Here is a 17879-nt window from a genome sequence, read left to right as displayed (position 1 = left end):
AGACACATCCTGGAACTTTTTTACTTTGAAATGTTTTGTAGTTTCTGAGTTATTTAACTTAAACGCCCAATGCATTCTCAATGGCAATAGCACAAACTTTGGCATGCTACTAGTCCTACATACTTACACCTAGAAACCCCATTCAAACCTATTTAGGTTCATCTTATGGTGGACATGTTTGCCTGAAAAGGAATCTTTGAAATGTTTCATAGTTTTAGAAATATAGTGCTTTCAAATTTGAGACATTTACAATGGGGCTCAATGGCAGATATTGGCACGTCAAAAAAGCACTTTCACCTAGAAACTCCATTCACACTTTTTATAATTCAGCTTTCTGTGGAGACACATGCTGGAACTTTTTACTTTGAAATGTTTTGTAGTTTCTGAGTTATTTAAGTTAAACGCCCAATGCATTCCCAATGGCAATAGCACAAACTTTGGCATGCTACTAGTCCTACATACTTACACCTAGAAACCCCATTCAAACCTATTTAGGTTCATCTTACGGTGGACATGTTTGCCTGAAAAGGAATCTTTGAAATGTTTCATAGTTTTAGAAATATAGTGCTTTCAAATTTGAGACATTTATAATGGGGCTCGATGGCAGATATTGGCATGTCAAAAAAACACTTTCACCTAGAAACTCCATTCACACTTTTTATAACTCAGCTTACTGTGGAGACACATCCTGGAACTTTTTTACTTTTAAATGTTTTGTAGTTTCTGAGTTATTTAACTTAAACGCCCAATGCATTCTCAATGGCAATAACACAAACTTTGGCATGATACTAGTCCTACATACTTACACCTAGAAACCCCATTCAAACCTATTTAGGTTCATCTTACGGTGGACATGTTTGCCTGAAAAGGAATCTTTGAAATGTTTCATCCTTTTAGAAATATAGTGCTTTCAAATTTGAGACATTTACAATGGGGCTCAATGGCAGATATTGGCACGTCAAAAAAGCACTTTCACCTAGAAACTCCATTCACACTTTTTATAATTCAGCTTTCTGTGGAGACACATGCTGGAACTTTTTACTTTGAAATGTTTTGTAGTTTCTGAGTTATTTAACTTAAACGCCCAATGCATTCTCAATGGCAATAGCACAAACTTTGGCATGATACTAGTCCTACATACTTACACCTAGAAACCCCATTCAAACCTATTTAGGTTCATCTTACGGTGGACATGTTTGCCTGAAAAGGAATCTTTGAAATGTTTCATCGTTTTAGAAATATAGTGCTTTCAAATTTGAGACATTTACAATGGGGCTCAATGGCAGATATTGGCACGTCAAAAAAGCACTTTCACCTAGAAACTCCATTCACACTTTTTATAATTCAGCTTTCTGTGGAGACACATGCTGGAACTTTTTACTTTGAAATGTTTTGTAGTTTCTGAGTTATTTAAGTTAAACACCCAATGCATTCCCAATGGCAATAGCACAAACTTTGGCATGCTACTAGTCCTACATACTTACACCTAGAAACCCCATTCAAACCTATTTAGGTTCATCTTACGGTGGACATGTTTGCCTGAAAAGGAATCTTTGAAATGTTTCATAGTTTTAGAAATATAGTGCTTTCAAATTTGAGACATTTATAATGGGGCTCGATGGCAGATATTGGCACGTCAAAAAAACACTTTCACCTAGAAACTCCATTCACACTTTTTATAACTCAGTTTACTGTGGAGACACATCCTGGAACTTTTTTACTTTTAAATGTTTTGTAGTTTCTGAGTTATTTAACTTAAACGCCCAATGCATTCTCAATGGCAATAACACAAACTTTGGCATGATACTAGTCCTACATACTTACACCTAGAAACCCCATTCAAACCTATTTAGGTTCATCTTACGGTGGACATGTTTGCCTGAAAAGGAATCTTTGAAATGTTTCATCCTTTTAGAAATATAGTGCTTTCAAATTTGAGACATTTACAATGGGGCTCAATGGCAGATATTGGCACGTCAAAAAAGCACTTTCACCTAGAAACTCCATTCACACTTTTTATAATTCAGATTTCTGTGGAGACACATGCTGGAACTTTTTACTTTGAAATGTTTTGTAGTTTCTGAGTTATTTAAGTTAAACGCCCAATGCATTCCCAATGGCAATAGCACAAACTTTGGCATGCTACTAGTCCTACATACTTACACCTAGAAACCCCATTCAAACCTATTTAGGTTCATCTTACGGTGGACATGTTTGCCTGAAAAGGAATCTTTGAAATGTTTCATAGTTTTAGAAATATAGTGCTTTCAAATTTGAGACATTTATAATGGGGCTCGATGGCAGATATTGGCACGTCAAAAAAACACTTTCACCTAGAAACTCCATTCACACTTTTTATAACTCAGCTTACTGTGGAGACACATCCTGGAACTTTTTTACTTTTAAATGTTTTGTAGTTTCTGAGTTATTTAACTGAAACGCCCAATGCATTCTCAGTGGCAATAACACAAACTTTGGCATGATACTAGTCCTACATACTTACACCTAGAAACCCCATTCAAACCTATTTAGGTTTATCTTACGGTGGACATGTTTGCCTGAAAAGGAATCTTTGAAATGTTTCATAGTTTTAGAAATATAGTGCTTTTAAATTTGAGAAATTCAGAATGGGGGTCAATGGCAGATTTTGGCACGTCAAAAAAGCACTTTCACCTAGAAACTCCATTCACACTTTTTATAATTCAGCTTACTGTGGATACACATCCTGGAACTTTTTTACTTTGAAATGTTTTGTAGTTTCTGAGTTATTTAACTTAAACACCCAATGCATTCTCAATGGCAATAGCACAAACTTTGGCATGCTACTAGTCCTACATACTTACACCTAGAAACCCCATTCAAACCTATTTAGGTTCATCTTACGGTGGACATGTTTGCCTGAAAAGGAATCTTTGAAATGTTTCATAGTTTTAGAAATATAGTGCTTTCAAATTTGAGACATTTATAATGGGGCTCGATGGCAGATATTGGCACGTCAAAAAAACACTTTCACCTAGAAACTCCATTCACACTTTTTATTATTCAGCTTACTGTGGAGACACATCCTGGAACTTTTTTACTTTTAAATGTTTTGTAGTTTCTGAGTTATTTAACTTAAACGCCCAATGCATTCTCAATGGCAATAGCACAAACTTTGGCATGATACTAGTCCTACATACTTACACCTAGAAACCCCATTCAAACCTATTTAGGTTCATCTTACGGTGGACATGTTTGCCTGAAAAGGAATCTTTGAAATGTTTCATCGTTTTAGAAATATAGTGCTTTCAAATTTGAGACATTTACAATGGGGCTCAATGGCAGATATTGGCACGTCAAAAAAGCACTTTCACCTAGAAACTCCATTCACACTTTTTATAATTCAGCTTTCTGTGGAGACACATGCTGGAACTTTTTACTTTGAAATGTTTTGTAGTTTCTGAGTTATTTAAGTTAAACGCCCAATGCATTCCCAATGGCAATAGCACAAACTTTGGCATGCTACTAGTCCTACATACTTACACCTAGAAACCCCATTCAAACCTATTTAGGTTCATCTTACGGTGGACATGTTTGCCTGAAAAGGAATCTTTGAAATGTTTCATAGTTTTAGAAATATAGTGCTTTTAAATTTGAGAAATTCAGAATGGGGGTCAATGGCAGATTTTGGCAAGTAAAGATTTGAGTGGGGTTTGAACCCTCAATCTCCAGATCATGCAGCCAGTGTGCTAAGTCACTGATCTACTTGCTACCTGCAGCAACACAGTCTGCTGTTCCCTTTGAGTACAACATAGATACAAAAATAAAATACAAAAAATAAAATAACAGGAGATTTGTCTATTGTTTATTTTGCTGTTGTTTATCTCTAGACGTTTGAATGTTTATGAACCACAATGGAAACAAGTCTCTGGCTCTTCTGTCATTATCTATTCAGCCTTTTAAGAACAGCATGCACAGTGGCTCACTGGGTAGGCTACAGAGCCTGCCTGGGAATCAGGAGGCTGCAGGTTCAAGTCCTGGCTCTGACATAGTGTCCCAAAATCATGAAAATATGACAAAATATATTATGCCGTCCCAAACCATGGACTATAGTATGTCGTTTTTTCATGATTTTCATCTTTTTTTCAAATCCTCCAAAATCATGAAAAACGACATGCTATAGGATGCCGTCCGAAACCATGACCATAGTATGTCGTTTTTTCATGATTTTCATCTTTTTTTCAAATAGTCTAAAATCACGAAAAACGACATGCTATAGTATGCCGTCCGAAAAAAATTATAACTTTGGCATGCTACTAGTCCTACATACTTACACCTAGAATCCCCATTCAAACCTATTTAGGTTCATCTTACGGTGGACATGTTTGCCTGAAAAGGAATCTTTGAAATGTTTCATAGTTTTAGAAATATAGTGCTTTAAATTTGAGAAATGTACAATGGCAGATAGTGGCACGTCAAAATCACTTTCACCTAGAAACTCCATTCACACTTTTTATAATTCAGCTTACTGTGGAGACACATCCTGGAACTTTTTTACTTTGAAATGTTTTGTAGTTTCTGAGTTATTTAACTTAAACGCCCAATGCATTCTCAATGGCAATAGCACAAACTTTGGCATGCTACTAGTCCTACATACTTACACCTAGAAACCCCATACAAACCTATTTAGGTTCATCTTATGGTGGACATGTTTGCCTGAAAAGGAATCTTTGAAATGTTTCATAGTTTTAGAAATATAGTGCTTTCAAATTTGAGACATTTATAATGGGGCTCGATGGCAGATATTGGCACGTCAAAAAAACACTTTCACCTAGAAACTCCATTCACACTTTGTATAATTCAGCTTACTGTGGAGACACATCCTGGAACTTTTTTACTTTAAATGTTTTGTAGTTTCTGAGTTATTTAACTTAAACGCCCAATGCATTCTCAATGGCAATAGCACAAACTTTGGCATGATACTAGTCCTACATACTTACACCTAGAAACCCCATTCAAACCTATTTAGGTTCATCTTACGGTGGACATGTTTGCCTGAAAAGGAATCTTTGAAATGTTTCATCGTTTTAGAAATATAGTGCTTTCAAATTTGAGACATTTACAATGGGGCTCAATGGCAGATATTGGCACGTCAAAAAAGCACTTTCACCTAGAAACTCCATTCACACTTTTTATAATTCAGCTTTCTGTGGAGACACATGCTGGAACTTTTTACTTTGAAATGTTTTGTAGTTTCTGAGTTATTTAAGTTAAACGCCCAATGCATTCCCAATGGCAATAGCACAAACTTTGGCATGCTACTATTCCTACATACTTACACCTAGAAACCCCATTCAAACCTATTTAGGTTCATCTTACGGTGGACATGTTTGCCTGAAAAGGAATCTTTGAAATGTTTCATAGTTTTAGAAATATAGTGCTTTCAAATTTGAGACATTTATAATGGGGCTCGATGGCAGATATTGGCACGTCAAAAAAACACTTTCACCTAGAAACTCCATTCACACTTTGTATAATTCAGCTTACTGTGGAGACACATCCTGGAACTTTTTTACTTTAAATGTTTTGTAGTTTCTGAGTTATTTAACTTAAACGCCCAATGCATTCTCAATGGCAATAGCACAAACTTTGGCATGATACTAGTCCTACATACTTACACCTAGAAACCCCATTCAAACCTATTTAGGTTCATCTTACGGTGGACATGTTTGCCTGAAAAGGAATCTTTGAAATGTTTCATCGTTTTAGAAATATAGTGCTTTCAAATTTGAGACATTTACAATGGGGCTCAATGGCAGATATTGGCACGTCAAAAAAGCACTTTCACCTAGAAACTCCATTCACACTTTTTATAATTCAGCTTTCTGTGGAGACACATGCTGGAACTTTTTACTTTGAAATGTTTTGTAGTTTCTGAGTTATTTAAGTTAAACGCCCAATGCATTCCCAATGGCAATAGCACAAACTTTGGCATGCTACTATTCCTACATACTTACACCTAGAAACCCCATTCAAACCTATTTAGGTTCATCTTACGGTGGACATGTTTGCCTGAAAAGGAATCTTTGAAATGTTTCATAGTTTTAGAAATATAGTGCTTTTAAATTTGAGAAATTCAGAATGGGGGTCAATGGCAGATTTTGGCAAGTAAAGATTTGAGTGGGGTTTGAACCCTCAATCTCCAGATCATGCAGCCAGTGTGCTAAGTCACTGATCTACTTGCTACCTGCAGCAACACAGTCTGCTGTTCCCTTTGAGTACAACATAGATACAAAAATAAAATACAAAAAATAAAATAACAGGAGATTTGTCTATTGTTTATTTTGCTGTTGTTTATCTCTAGACGTTTGAATGTTTATGAACCACAATGGAAACAAGTCTCTGGCTCTTCTGTCATTATCTATTCAGCCTTTTAAGAACAGCATGCACAGTGGCTCACTGGGTAGGCTACAGAGCCTGCCTGGGAATCAGGAGGCTGCAGGTTCAAGTCCTGGCTCTGACATAGTGTCCCAAAATCATGAAAATATGACAAAATATATTATGCCGTCCCAAACCATGGACTATAGTATGTCGTTTTTTCATGATTTTCATCTTTTTTTCAAATCCTCCAAAATCATGAAAAACGACATGCTATAGGATGCCGTCCGAAACCATGACCATAGTATGTCGTTTTTTCATGATTTTCATCTTTTTTTCAAATAGTCTAAAATCACGAAAAACGACATGCTATAGTATGCCGTCCGAAAAAAATTATAACTTTGGCATGCTACTAGTCCTACATACTTACACCTAGAATCCCCATTCAAACCTATTTAGGTTCATCTTACGGTGGACATGTTTGCCTGAAAAGGAATCTTTGAAATGTTTCATAGTTTTAGAAATATAGTGCTTTAAATTTGAGAAATGTACAATGGCAGATAGTGGCACGTCAAAATCACTTTCACCTAGAAACTCCATTCACACTTTTTATAATTCAGCTTACTGTGGAGACACATCCTGGAACTTTTTTACTTTGAAATGTTTTGTAGTTTCTGAGTTATTTAACTTAAACGCCCAATGCATTCTCAATGGCAATAGCACAAACTTTGGCATGATACTAGTCCTACATACTTACACCTAGAAACCCCATTCAAACCTATTTAGGTTCATCTTACGGTGGACATGTTTGCCTGAAAAGGAATCTTTGAAATGTTTCATCGTTTTAGAAATATAGTGCTTTCAAATTTGAGACATTTACAATGGGGCTCAATGGCAGATATTGGCACGTCAAAAAAGCACTTTCACCTAGAAACTCCATTCACACTTTTTATAATTCAGCTTTCTGTGGAGACACATGCTGGAACTTTTTACTTTGAAATGTTTTGTAGTTTCTGAGTTATTTAAGTTAAACGCCCAATGCATTCCCAATGGCAATAGCACAAACTTTGGCATGCTACTAGTCCTACATACTTACACCTAGAAACCCCATTCAAACCTATTTAGGTTCATCTTACGGTGGACATGTTTGCCTGAAAAGGAATCTTTGAAATGTTTCATCGTTTTAGAAATATAGTGCTTTCAAATTTGAGACATTTACAATGGGGCTCAATGGCAGATATTGGCACGTCAAAAAAGCACTTTCACCTAGAAACTCCATTCACACTTTTTATAATTCAGCTTTCTGTGGAGACACATGCTGGAACTTTTTACTTTGAAATGTTTTGTAGTTTCTGAGTTATTTAAGTTAAACGCCCAATGCATTCCCAATGGCAATAGCACAAACTTTGGCATGCTACTAGTCCTACATACTTACACCTAGAAACCCCATTCAAACCTATTTAGGTTCATCTTACGGTGGACATGTTTGCCTGAAAAGGAATCTTTGAAATGTTTCATAGTTTTAGAAATATAGTGCTTTTATATTTGAGAAATTCAGAATGGGGGTCAATGGCAGATTTTGGCACGTCAAAAAAGCACTTTCACCTAGAAACTCCATTCACACTTTTTATAATTCAGCTTACTGTGGATACACATCCTGGAACTTTTTTACTTTGAAATGTTTTGTAGTTTCTGAGTTATTTAACTTAAACACCCAATGCATTCTCAATGGCAATAGCACAAACTTTGGCATGCTACTAGTCCTACATACTTACACCTAGAAACCCCATTCAAACCTATTTAGGTTCATCTTACGGTGGACATGTTTGCCTGAAAAGGAGTCTTTGAAATGTTTCATAGTTTTAGAAATATAGTGCTTTAAAATTTGAGACATTTATAATGGGGCTCGATGGCAGATATTGGCACGTCAAAAAAACACTTTCACCTAGAAACTCCATTCACACTTTTTATAATTCAGCTTACTGTGGAGACACATCCTGGAACTTTTTTACTTTTAAATGTTTTGTAGTTTCTGAGTTATTTAACTTAAACGCCCAATGCATTCTCAATGGCAATAGCACAAACTTTGGCATGATACTAGTCCTACATACTTACACCTAGAAACCCACTTCAAACCTATTTAGGTTCATCTTACGGTGGACATGTTTGCCTGAAAAGGAATCTTTGAAATGTTTCATCGTTTTAGAAATATAGTGCTTTCAAATTTGAGACATTTACAATGGGGCTCAATGGCAGATATTGGCACGTCAAAAAAGCACTTTCACCTAGAAACTCCATTCACACTTTTTATAATTCAGCTTACTGTGGAGACACATCCTGGAACTTTTTTACTTTGAAATGTTTTGTAGTTTCTGAGTTATTTAACTTAAACGCCCAATGCATTCCCAATGGCAATAGCACAAACTTTGGCATGCTACTAGTCCTACATACTTACACCTAGAAACCCCATTCAAACCTATTTAGGTTCATCTTATGGTGGACATGTTTGCCTGAAAAGGAATCTTTGAAATGTTTCATAGTTTTAGAAATATAGTGCTTTCAAATTTGAGACATTTATAATGGGGCTCAATGGCAGATATTGGCACGTCAAAAAAACACTTTCACCTAGAAACTCCATTCACACTTTTTATAATTCAGCTTACTGTGGAGACACATCCTGGAACTTTTTTACTTTGAAATGTTTTGTAGTTTCTGAGTTATTTAACTTAAACGCCCAATGCATTCTCAATGGCAATAGCACAAACTTTGGCATGATACTAGTCCTACATACTTACACCTAGAAACCCCATTCAAACCTATTTAGGTTCATCTTACGGTGGACATGTTTGCCTGAAAAGGAATCTTTGAAATGTTTCATCGTTTTAGAAATATAGTGCTTTCAAATTTGAGACATTTACAATGGGGCTCAATGGCAGATATTGGCACGTCAAAAAAGCACTTTCACCTAGAAACTCCATTCACACTTTTTATAATTCAGCTTTCTGTGGAGACACATGCTGGAACTTTTTACTTTGAAATGTTTTGTAGTTTCTGAGTTATTTAAGTTAAACGCCCAATGCATTCCCAATGGCAATAGCACAAACTTTGGCATGCTACTAGTCCTACATACTTACACCTAGAAACCCCATTCAAACCTATTTAGGTTCATCTTACGGTGGACATGTTTGCCTGAAAAGGAATCTTTGAAATGTTTCATAGTTTTAGAAATATAGTGCTTTCAAATTTGAGACATTTATAATGGGGCTCGATGGCAGATATTGGCACGTCAAAAAAACACTTTCACCTAGAAACTCCATTCACACTTTTTATAACTCAGCTTACTGTGGAGACACATCCTGGAACTTTTTTACTTTTAAATGTTTTGTAGTTTCAGAGTTATTTAACTTAAACGCCCAATGCATTCTCAATGGCAATAACACAAACTTTGGCATGATACTAGTCCTACATACTTACACCTAGAAACCCCATTCAAACCTATTTAGGTTCATCTTACGGTGGACATGTTTGCCTGAAAAGGAATCTTTGAAATGTTTCATCCTTTTAGAAATATAGTGCTTTCAAATTTGAGACATTTACAATGGGGCTCAATGGCAGATATTGGCACGTCAAAAAAGCACTTTCACCTAGAAACTCCATTCACACTTTTTATAATTCAGCTTTCTGTGGAGACACATGCTGGAACTTTTTACTTTGAAATGTTTTGTAGTTTCTGAGTTATTTAACTTAAACGCCCAATGCATTCTCAATGGCAATAGCACAAACTTTGGCATGATACTAGTCCTACATACTTACACCTAGAAACCCCATTCAAACCTATTTAGGTTCATCTTACGGTGGACATGTTTGCCTGAAAAGGAATCTTTGAAATGTTTCATCGTTTTAGAAATATAGTGCTTTCAAATTTGAGACATTTACAATGGGGCTCAATGGCAGATATTGGCACGTCAAAAAAGCACTTTCACCTAGAAACTCCATTCACACTTTTTATAATTCAGCTTTCTGTGGAGACACATGCTGGAACTTTTTACTTTGAAATGTTTTGTAGTTTCTGAGTTATTTAAGTTAAACGCCCAATGCATTCCCAATGGCAATAGCACAAACTTTGGCATGCTACTAGTCCTACATACTTACACCTAGAAACCCCATTCAAACCTATTTAGGTTCATCTTACGGTGGACATGTTTGCCTGAAAAGGAATCTTTGAAATGTTTCATCGTTTTAGAAATATAGTGCTTTCAAATTTGAGACATTTACAATGGGGCTCAATGGCAGATATTGGCACGTCAAAAAAGCACTTTCACCTAGAAACTCCATTCACACTTTTTATAATTCAGCTTTCTGTGGAGACACATGCTGGAACTTTTTACTTTGAAATGTTTTGTAGTTTCTGAGTTATTTAAGTTAAACACCCAATGCATTCCCAATGGCAATAGCACAAACTTTGGCATGCTACTAGTCCTACATACTTACACCTAGAAACCCCATTCAAACCTATTTAGGTTCATCTTACGGTGGATATGTTTGCCTGAAAAGGAATCTTTGAAATGTTTCATAGTTTTAGAAATATAGTGCTTTTAAATTTGAGAAATTCAGAATGGGGGTCAATGGCAGATTTTGGCACGTCAAAAAAGCACTTTCACCTAGAAACTCCATTCACACTTTTTATAATTCAGCTTTCTGTGGAGACACATGCTGGAACTTTTTACTTTGAAATGTTTTGTAGTTTCTGAGTTATTTAAGTTAAACGCCCAATGCATTCCCAATGGCAATAGCACATACTTTAGCATGCTACTAGTCCTACATACTTACACCTAGAAACCCCATTCAAACCTGTTTAGGTTCATCTTACGGTGGACATGTTTGCCTGAAAATGAATCTTTGAAATGTTTCATAGTTTTAGAAATATAGTGCTTTTAAATTTGAGAAATTCAGAATGGGGGTCAATGGCAGATTTTGGCAAGTAAAGATTTGAGTGGGGTTTGAACCCACAATCTCGATCATGCAGCCAGTGAGCTAAGTCACTGATCTACTTGCTACCTGCAGCAACAGTCTGCTGTTCCCTTTGAGTACAACATTGATACAAAAATAAAATACAAAAAATAAAATAACAGGAGATTTGTCTATTGTTTATTTTGCTGTTGTTTATCTCTAGACGTTTGAATGTTTATGAACCACAATGGAAACAAGTCTCTGGCTCTTCTGTCATTATCTATTCTGCCTTTTAAGAACAGCATGCACAGTGGCTCACTGGGTACAGAGCCTGCCTGGGAATCAGGAGGCTGCAGGTTCAAGTCCTGGCTCTGACATAGTGTCCCAAAATCATGAAAATATGACAAAATATATTATGCCGTCCCAAACCATGGACTATAGTATGTCGTTTTTTCATGATTTTCATCTTTTTTTCAAATCCTCCAAAATCATGAAAAACGACATGCTATAGTATGCCGTCCGAAACCATGACCATAGTATGTCGTTTTTTCATGATTTTCATCTTTTTTTCAAATAGTCCAAAATCACGAAAAACGACATGCTATAGTATGCCATCCGAAAAAATATATAACTTTGGCATGCTACTAGTCCTACATACTTACACCTAGAATCCCCATTCAAACCTATTTAGGTTCATCTTACGGTGGACATGTTTGCCTGAAAAGGAATATTTGAAATGTTTCATAGTTTTAGAAATATAGTGCTTTAAATTTGAGAAATGTACAATGGCAGATAGTGGCACGTCAAAATCACTTTCACCTAGAAACTCCATTCACACGTTTTATAATTCAGCTTACTGTGGAGACACATGCTGGAACTTTTTACTTTGAAATGTTTTGTAGTTTCTGAGTTATTTAACTTAAACGCCCAATGCATTCTCAATGGCAATAGCACAAACTTTGGCATGCTACTATAGTCCTACATACTTACACCTAGAAACCCCATTCAAACCTATTTAGGTTCATCTTACGGTGGACTGTTTGCCTGATGATTATGAATTGAATACCCAGGACCTGAATGAAAACAAGGACGTTTTTCGGTGATGATCTGTGTCTAAAAAGAATGTGTTTGATTGTAGGCTGTAGTCTGTAGGCCTACTGTTTCATTAGACATTATTCTGTCTAATTAAATAAAAAGCATGCTGAAGTAACATGATTGCAAATAAGTGAAAGAAAACAGGCTGGATTTATTTTTACAGAGTTTAAAAGTGAAAGTACAATTGATGGCAGTGCCATCTGGTGGTGAACTATTGCATTTTCTTGTCCTGCATCAGGCTGGACCTCAAAGTGGGGTCCAGGGACCCCTTGCTGCTCATGAGGGGGTTCCATGAGGTCCCCAGCTAAATTAATTGATATAGCATCAAAATTAGTTTAACCACTTATACATTGAAAATAGCCAATCTAACTAGATCACAATGCCTTGTGTTGCGACGGGTTGTGAGCTTATTATTATTTTACTTGAGACATTAATACTACTGGTCTACCACTAGGGCTGCAGCCTGCACGATATGGCCGAAATGTCATATCTCGGTATTTATGCCTAATATTGCATGAATATATTAAAAATAAATATACGGTATGGCTATACAATATTACCGTTACCACTTTATATTCTCAAATTTAAGCGGGGCACAGGCTAAACCAGAGGGAGGTTGCTGGCTTTACAAGTGGACGATATATATCGACAATATATAAAAATATCGACAATATATCGATATATCGCGATACCTTTGCCTTTTTGCGATACTTTCTGATATTGCGCATGTTCATACCTCAATAACGATACGATAACAATATTTGGTGCAGCCTTAGCTACCTGGTCAGTGTGACCATCAGAAATTATTCAACAACCAGATTATACATCATACTTTTGCATGTTGGAAAGAAACTATTAAACTAATGGGAAAACAAAATACCTTGTTAATGAGCATGCCTTTGTGGAACAACCCTTGTGTCCCCAAAATTATTAGTGTTGGGATATCTGAAAACTGGAGAACCAAGGGAATCAATGAGATAAGAGACTTGTATAATCAAAGCATTTTTTCTGATTTTAATTCCCTGAGAGCGAAATATAATTTACCATCATCCAACCTTTTTAAATATTTACAGATACAGAATTGGGTAAAAAATAAGTTATAGCTATCCCCATATGACTGAAACGCCAATAGAGAAACTGTTTAACACTACAAAATCATCAAAGGGCCTTAAGATGTACACACTGATGAACAACGAGCAGAAAGATGATAAGATGCTACAACAACAAAAATAATGGGAAAAAGACATTAAACACAAATATACTATGAAAGAATGGCAGTCACTGCTTCAGAACACCCAAACAACTTTAACAAATACCAAACACAGGTTAATTCAATTTAATATATTACACAGAATGTATTATACACCTCACAGATTATATCAATTTAGCTACGAGACATCACCCAATTGTCTTCGATGCCAACACGTTAAAGGAGATCTAATCCACACGTTCTGGAATTGCCGGAAGTTAAATTATTATTGGACGAGCACGAATAGCTATTTTGGGTGATGTCTCTATGCTGAGCAATCTTGACGTCTTTGAAAAGAAATGTATCCCGTTAGCAATGTCTGCTGCAAAAAAATGTATTCTCTGTCATTGGAAATCTGAACCCCCTCCCCCGACTAAACAATGGTGGGCAGAACTCCTATCTTATTGCACACCGGAAAAAATCATGTATAATGTAAAAGGAAAAATACCGCACTTTCAGAAGATCTGGGGTCGGGCAATGGATTACATCCCAAATATGGGACGCGAACTGCATGGAGAGGGCTATTTGAAGCATAATGGAGAATGGAGATTGTTGATGATGTCATTATTGTTACAATTGTCTACTTGTCATTCTTGTTGTCATGTTTATTATTTATGTTTGTAGCACAGATGATCATGGTCAAAAGAAAATCATGCATTTGTTAGTTTCTTGTACTAGGAAGGGTCGGGGTTGTTTAGTTTAGTTACGAAAATGTATTTATTTATAGGTTGCATTTTATAACCGTATGTAAATTAAATGTTAAAAGTAAATAAAAGATAATTCAAAAATAAAATATATTCAACAATAATTAATCAATACAAATATTTGTAATTGTATAGATGTGGCATTGAATGACAAAATGTAATCTTTTATGACACTGGTCATTTGCAATATATATATATATATATATAGAACAGTATACATAAGCACAAAACAAATCGCATTGGTTATTTTTTTATTATTGACTTTATTCCACTATATGTCCAACTGTTATGTGAACATAAAATCATGACTACTATGAGGTATAAACATACTGCATGTGCATACAATGTCATCATTAAGATATTCATATTGATTATAAGGGTTTTTCCTGTTCATTCTAATCATCTATACATTGTTCCTTAATAGGTCAAATGGAAACGTTCAGTTCCTTGCAGCTTCCAGAGGGATGTCTCCTTGTCGGGGTCTCTGTTCGCTGTGATGTACAATAATGGAGACCGTCTGTCTTCAGGTGGAGCACACATGCTCACCCTCAACCACGTACCAGACCTCATTGTGCCTGTTCAGAATCTTCATGGGACTATGATGAAGAAGAGAAGAGAGAGAGAGATGAGTCATATGGCACAGCACTAAGTGAGAAAAAAAACTGTAGTTGTGGTTTTCAAACCTGTCATATCCCACGGCGTAGCAGAATTCACTGTTGTATTTTGCCCCAGCTTTATTGAGATCTCCCCGAAGATAGTACAACTCAAACCAGTTCTTCCATGAGCTCATCCATCCTCCATAGCTCCTGACGTACACCTTCATATCTGGCATGTCCGTGAAGTACACCTACAAGGGAAGGGACTTCTGATTTCATCCTCCAGGCCATAATAAATAAATTATTAATATTATCCACTTAAAACACTATTAATATTGACCGGTATCCACCCAGGGGTCCATATACTTGGTCTCCTCCTTTTTGTCCCTCTACAGTGTAGAGTCTACACTAGAGGGACAAATTAGAGTCTAGGCTACATGATGTGTTGTGAGCTTATAGATTGGCTATTTAGAATTTTCTACAAATGATTGGATATATAGATATATATATATATATATATATATATATATATATATATATATATATATATTGTGATATTGTGATATCATATCACAATATCACAATTCCACTATATCTGATATAGGAACACTAGGATTCAAGTGGTTAATCACTTGGACATATAAACTCTCTCTCTGAGAGCCTACCTTTTCATCAGTAATAAACTCTCTCTCTGAGAGCCTACCTTTTCATCAGTAGGGGTGGGGGGGTTGGCCTGATGTTCTGATGGGAGCAAGAAGCTCATGGTGTAGACATCGGAATTCCATGCTTCTCTTTTCTTTTTGATAATCACGGGAGATGTCATGTCAATCTTTGCACCTGTAGGTTACATGCATGCATGTCAGCAAGAGATGACACGAGTGATTCCAACTGCCTTCTAAATGGAACGCACGTGTCGCAAGAACGCACGCACGGACACACACACACAGAGATGGGCATGTATTTGAAATACATGTATTTTAAATACTTTTTCTTTTCGAATACATGCCCATCTCTGCACACACACGCATGTACACACACACACACGGTACACAAACTGTACGCACTCTGCTCATTTGTGCCAGTGATGTATTTGAATAATCTATGGAAGGCAGTGATTGTTGGTGCTTCCATGAAGTAGCCTGATTCATCTGTTGAAACCCACTTCAGAGAACTGTAGTATCTGACCTGTTAACACAGAATCAAAGAAACACAAATAAACATTGTGTGAGCTTTCTGAAGGTTACAACTCAAATGTCTAAAACTCCAAAGTCATTCACACTCACCTCGTAATTGTCATTCTCAGATTCATCACAAACCCGATCATAAAGGAGACATTCCTTGGTCTCAGTGCAGACAGTTGTCTCAGAGGAGTCCCTGTTCATTTAAAGAAGAAACTTTATTTAGTTTCTTTATTTAGAATAAACTTTTTTTTAGTTAAAAATTCAAGTATATTGATGTTAATACTATAGACACCAACCCAGCAGCTCATTTTTCAAAATGAAAATAAATGTCATTTGGTATGATATTTAAATAGAAAGTCTGTGTAGTAGGTTTATTTGATTTCTATCTTCACTTTCACATTCAGTCACAATAACACAGTCATTTCTTGTCACTAATGAACGGTTTTGAGTGTAACCCTAACCACAAAAGAACAGTAAGTTGGCCCGGACGGCTGGCATAAACCGCCTTGGCACCTATAGGCTGCTAATGCCATGACGACCTTTGCTGCATGTCATTCCCCATCTCTCTCTGTCATTCCCCATCTCTCTCTGTCATTCCCCATCTCTCTCTGTCATTCCCCATCTCTCTCTCCCCATTTCCTGTCAGACTACTGTATCTATCAATGAAGGCAGAAATAAGCCCCAAAAATATCTTAAAAAAATAACAGTGAATTGATGAGCTCCCTACTATACTAGCAAGACTAAAACCAACAAGAATGTAATAGTACAAGGCTCCTTGAATGCAAAAAAGGGGGAAAAGTAAATGTTTAATACATCTATAGTTGTGCATAATATACAAAAGGCAATAACTGTAGTAATGCATAGGCTACAGGTCTTGCTATGTGTTTCAAACTAGTGTTTGGAATAATAACAATGTCTGCTTCCACTCCAATAACACATTCTTTCACTCATTATACAAGCAAAGCAACTACAGTATTTGCAACTGTTGTCATGTAATATCCATTAACAGTTTTCTTACCCCAATCTCGCGTCAGCTGTCAGCACCAGCAGCAAACCCACTAGTCCTGGAATCAAAGTCCTGACACACACACACACACACACACACATACACACACACACACACACACACACACACACACACACACACACACACACACACACAGAGAGAGATTATCATGCCACTTTCGCAGTATTCTTTTTCTACCTACCAAGACAACCACATGAAAGTGTACTTACATTGTGACAAATACTGTTGTGCTGTGTCTGTTCAGAGAGGGTCTTTTGGCCATGCAGTGGCAAACTATACTATATATATTAACACAAGTTATGAAAGGGACACAGGCCACTCCCTACACTCTCAACAACACACGTGTCAAAGCTGACAATATTAATGTCTGCACGTGAAGGGGGGGAGGTGTGTTTGGTGCTTTTGCATCAAACATCCTTTATACATTATAATGAGAACATATACCTAATTATTTTACTGTTCAATTACATGGGCCAAGTAATCGTGGAAGATCTTGCTCCATTAGCATAAGACATTTAATGTACTACATTTCTTTTGTGAAATGGCACGATGGACCCCCACAAAAAGACCACCCCAAACATCTGCGTGCGCAGAAGTGCCCTTTTGTGAGGTTTGACCACCTGCCCCCTCCTCAGTGCTCTCTGCACGGGCCAACATGTTGTTACAACTTTGTTAATTCCACTTAGGGTCAATTAGTTTCTCTTATGCTGTACAATCCCA

The 17879-nt window shown here is 36.5% G+C and overlaps 1 protein-coding gene across 1 annotated transcript; it reads right to left on the bottom strand.

Moving 5' to 3' along the window:
- Positions 1-14570: 14570 nt before the first annotated feature.
- soul5 (heme-binding protein soul5) lies at positions 14571-17388 on the bottom strand. The gene is made up of 7 exons (XM_079519537.1): positions 17369-17388; positions 17151-17210; positions 16235-16325; positions 16016-16136; positions 15655-15788; positions 15039-15202; positions 14571-14951 (listed from the first exon to the last, which is right to left on the bottom strand). Coding segments are annotated over exons 1-7 (645 nt in total). The 5' UTR covers positions 17371-17388; the 3' UTR covers positions 14571-14878.
- Positions 17389-17879: the final 491 nt, after the last annotated feature.

Source organism: Electrona antarctica, assembly GCF_951216825.1.
Source record: "Electrona antarctica genome assembly, chromosome: 14".
In the NCBI taxonomy this organism is placed as follows: domain Eukaryota; kingdom Metazoa; phylum Chordata; class Actinopteri; order Myctophiformes; family Myctophidae; genus Electrona; species Electrona antarctica.
This window is presented reverse-complemented; position numbering and strand designations above follow the sequence as displayed.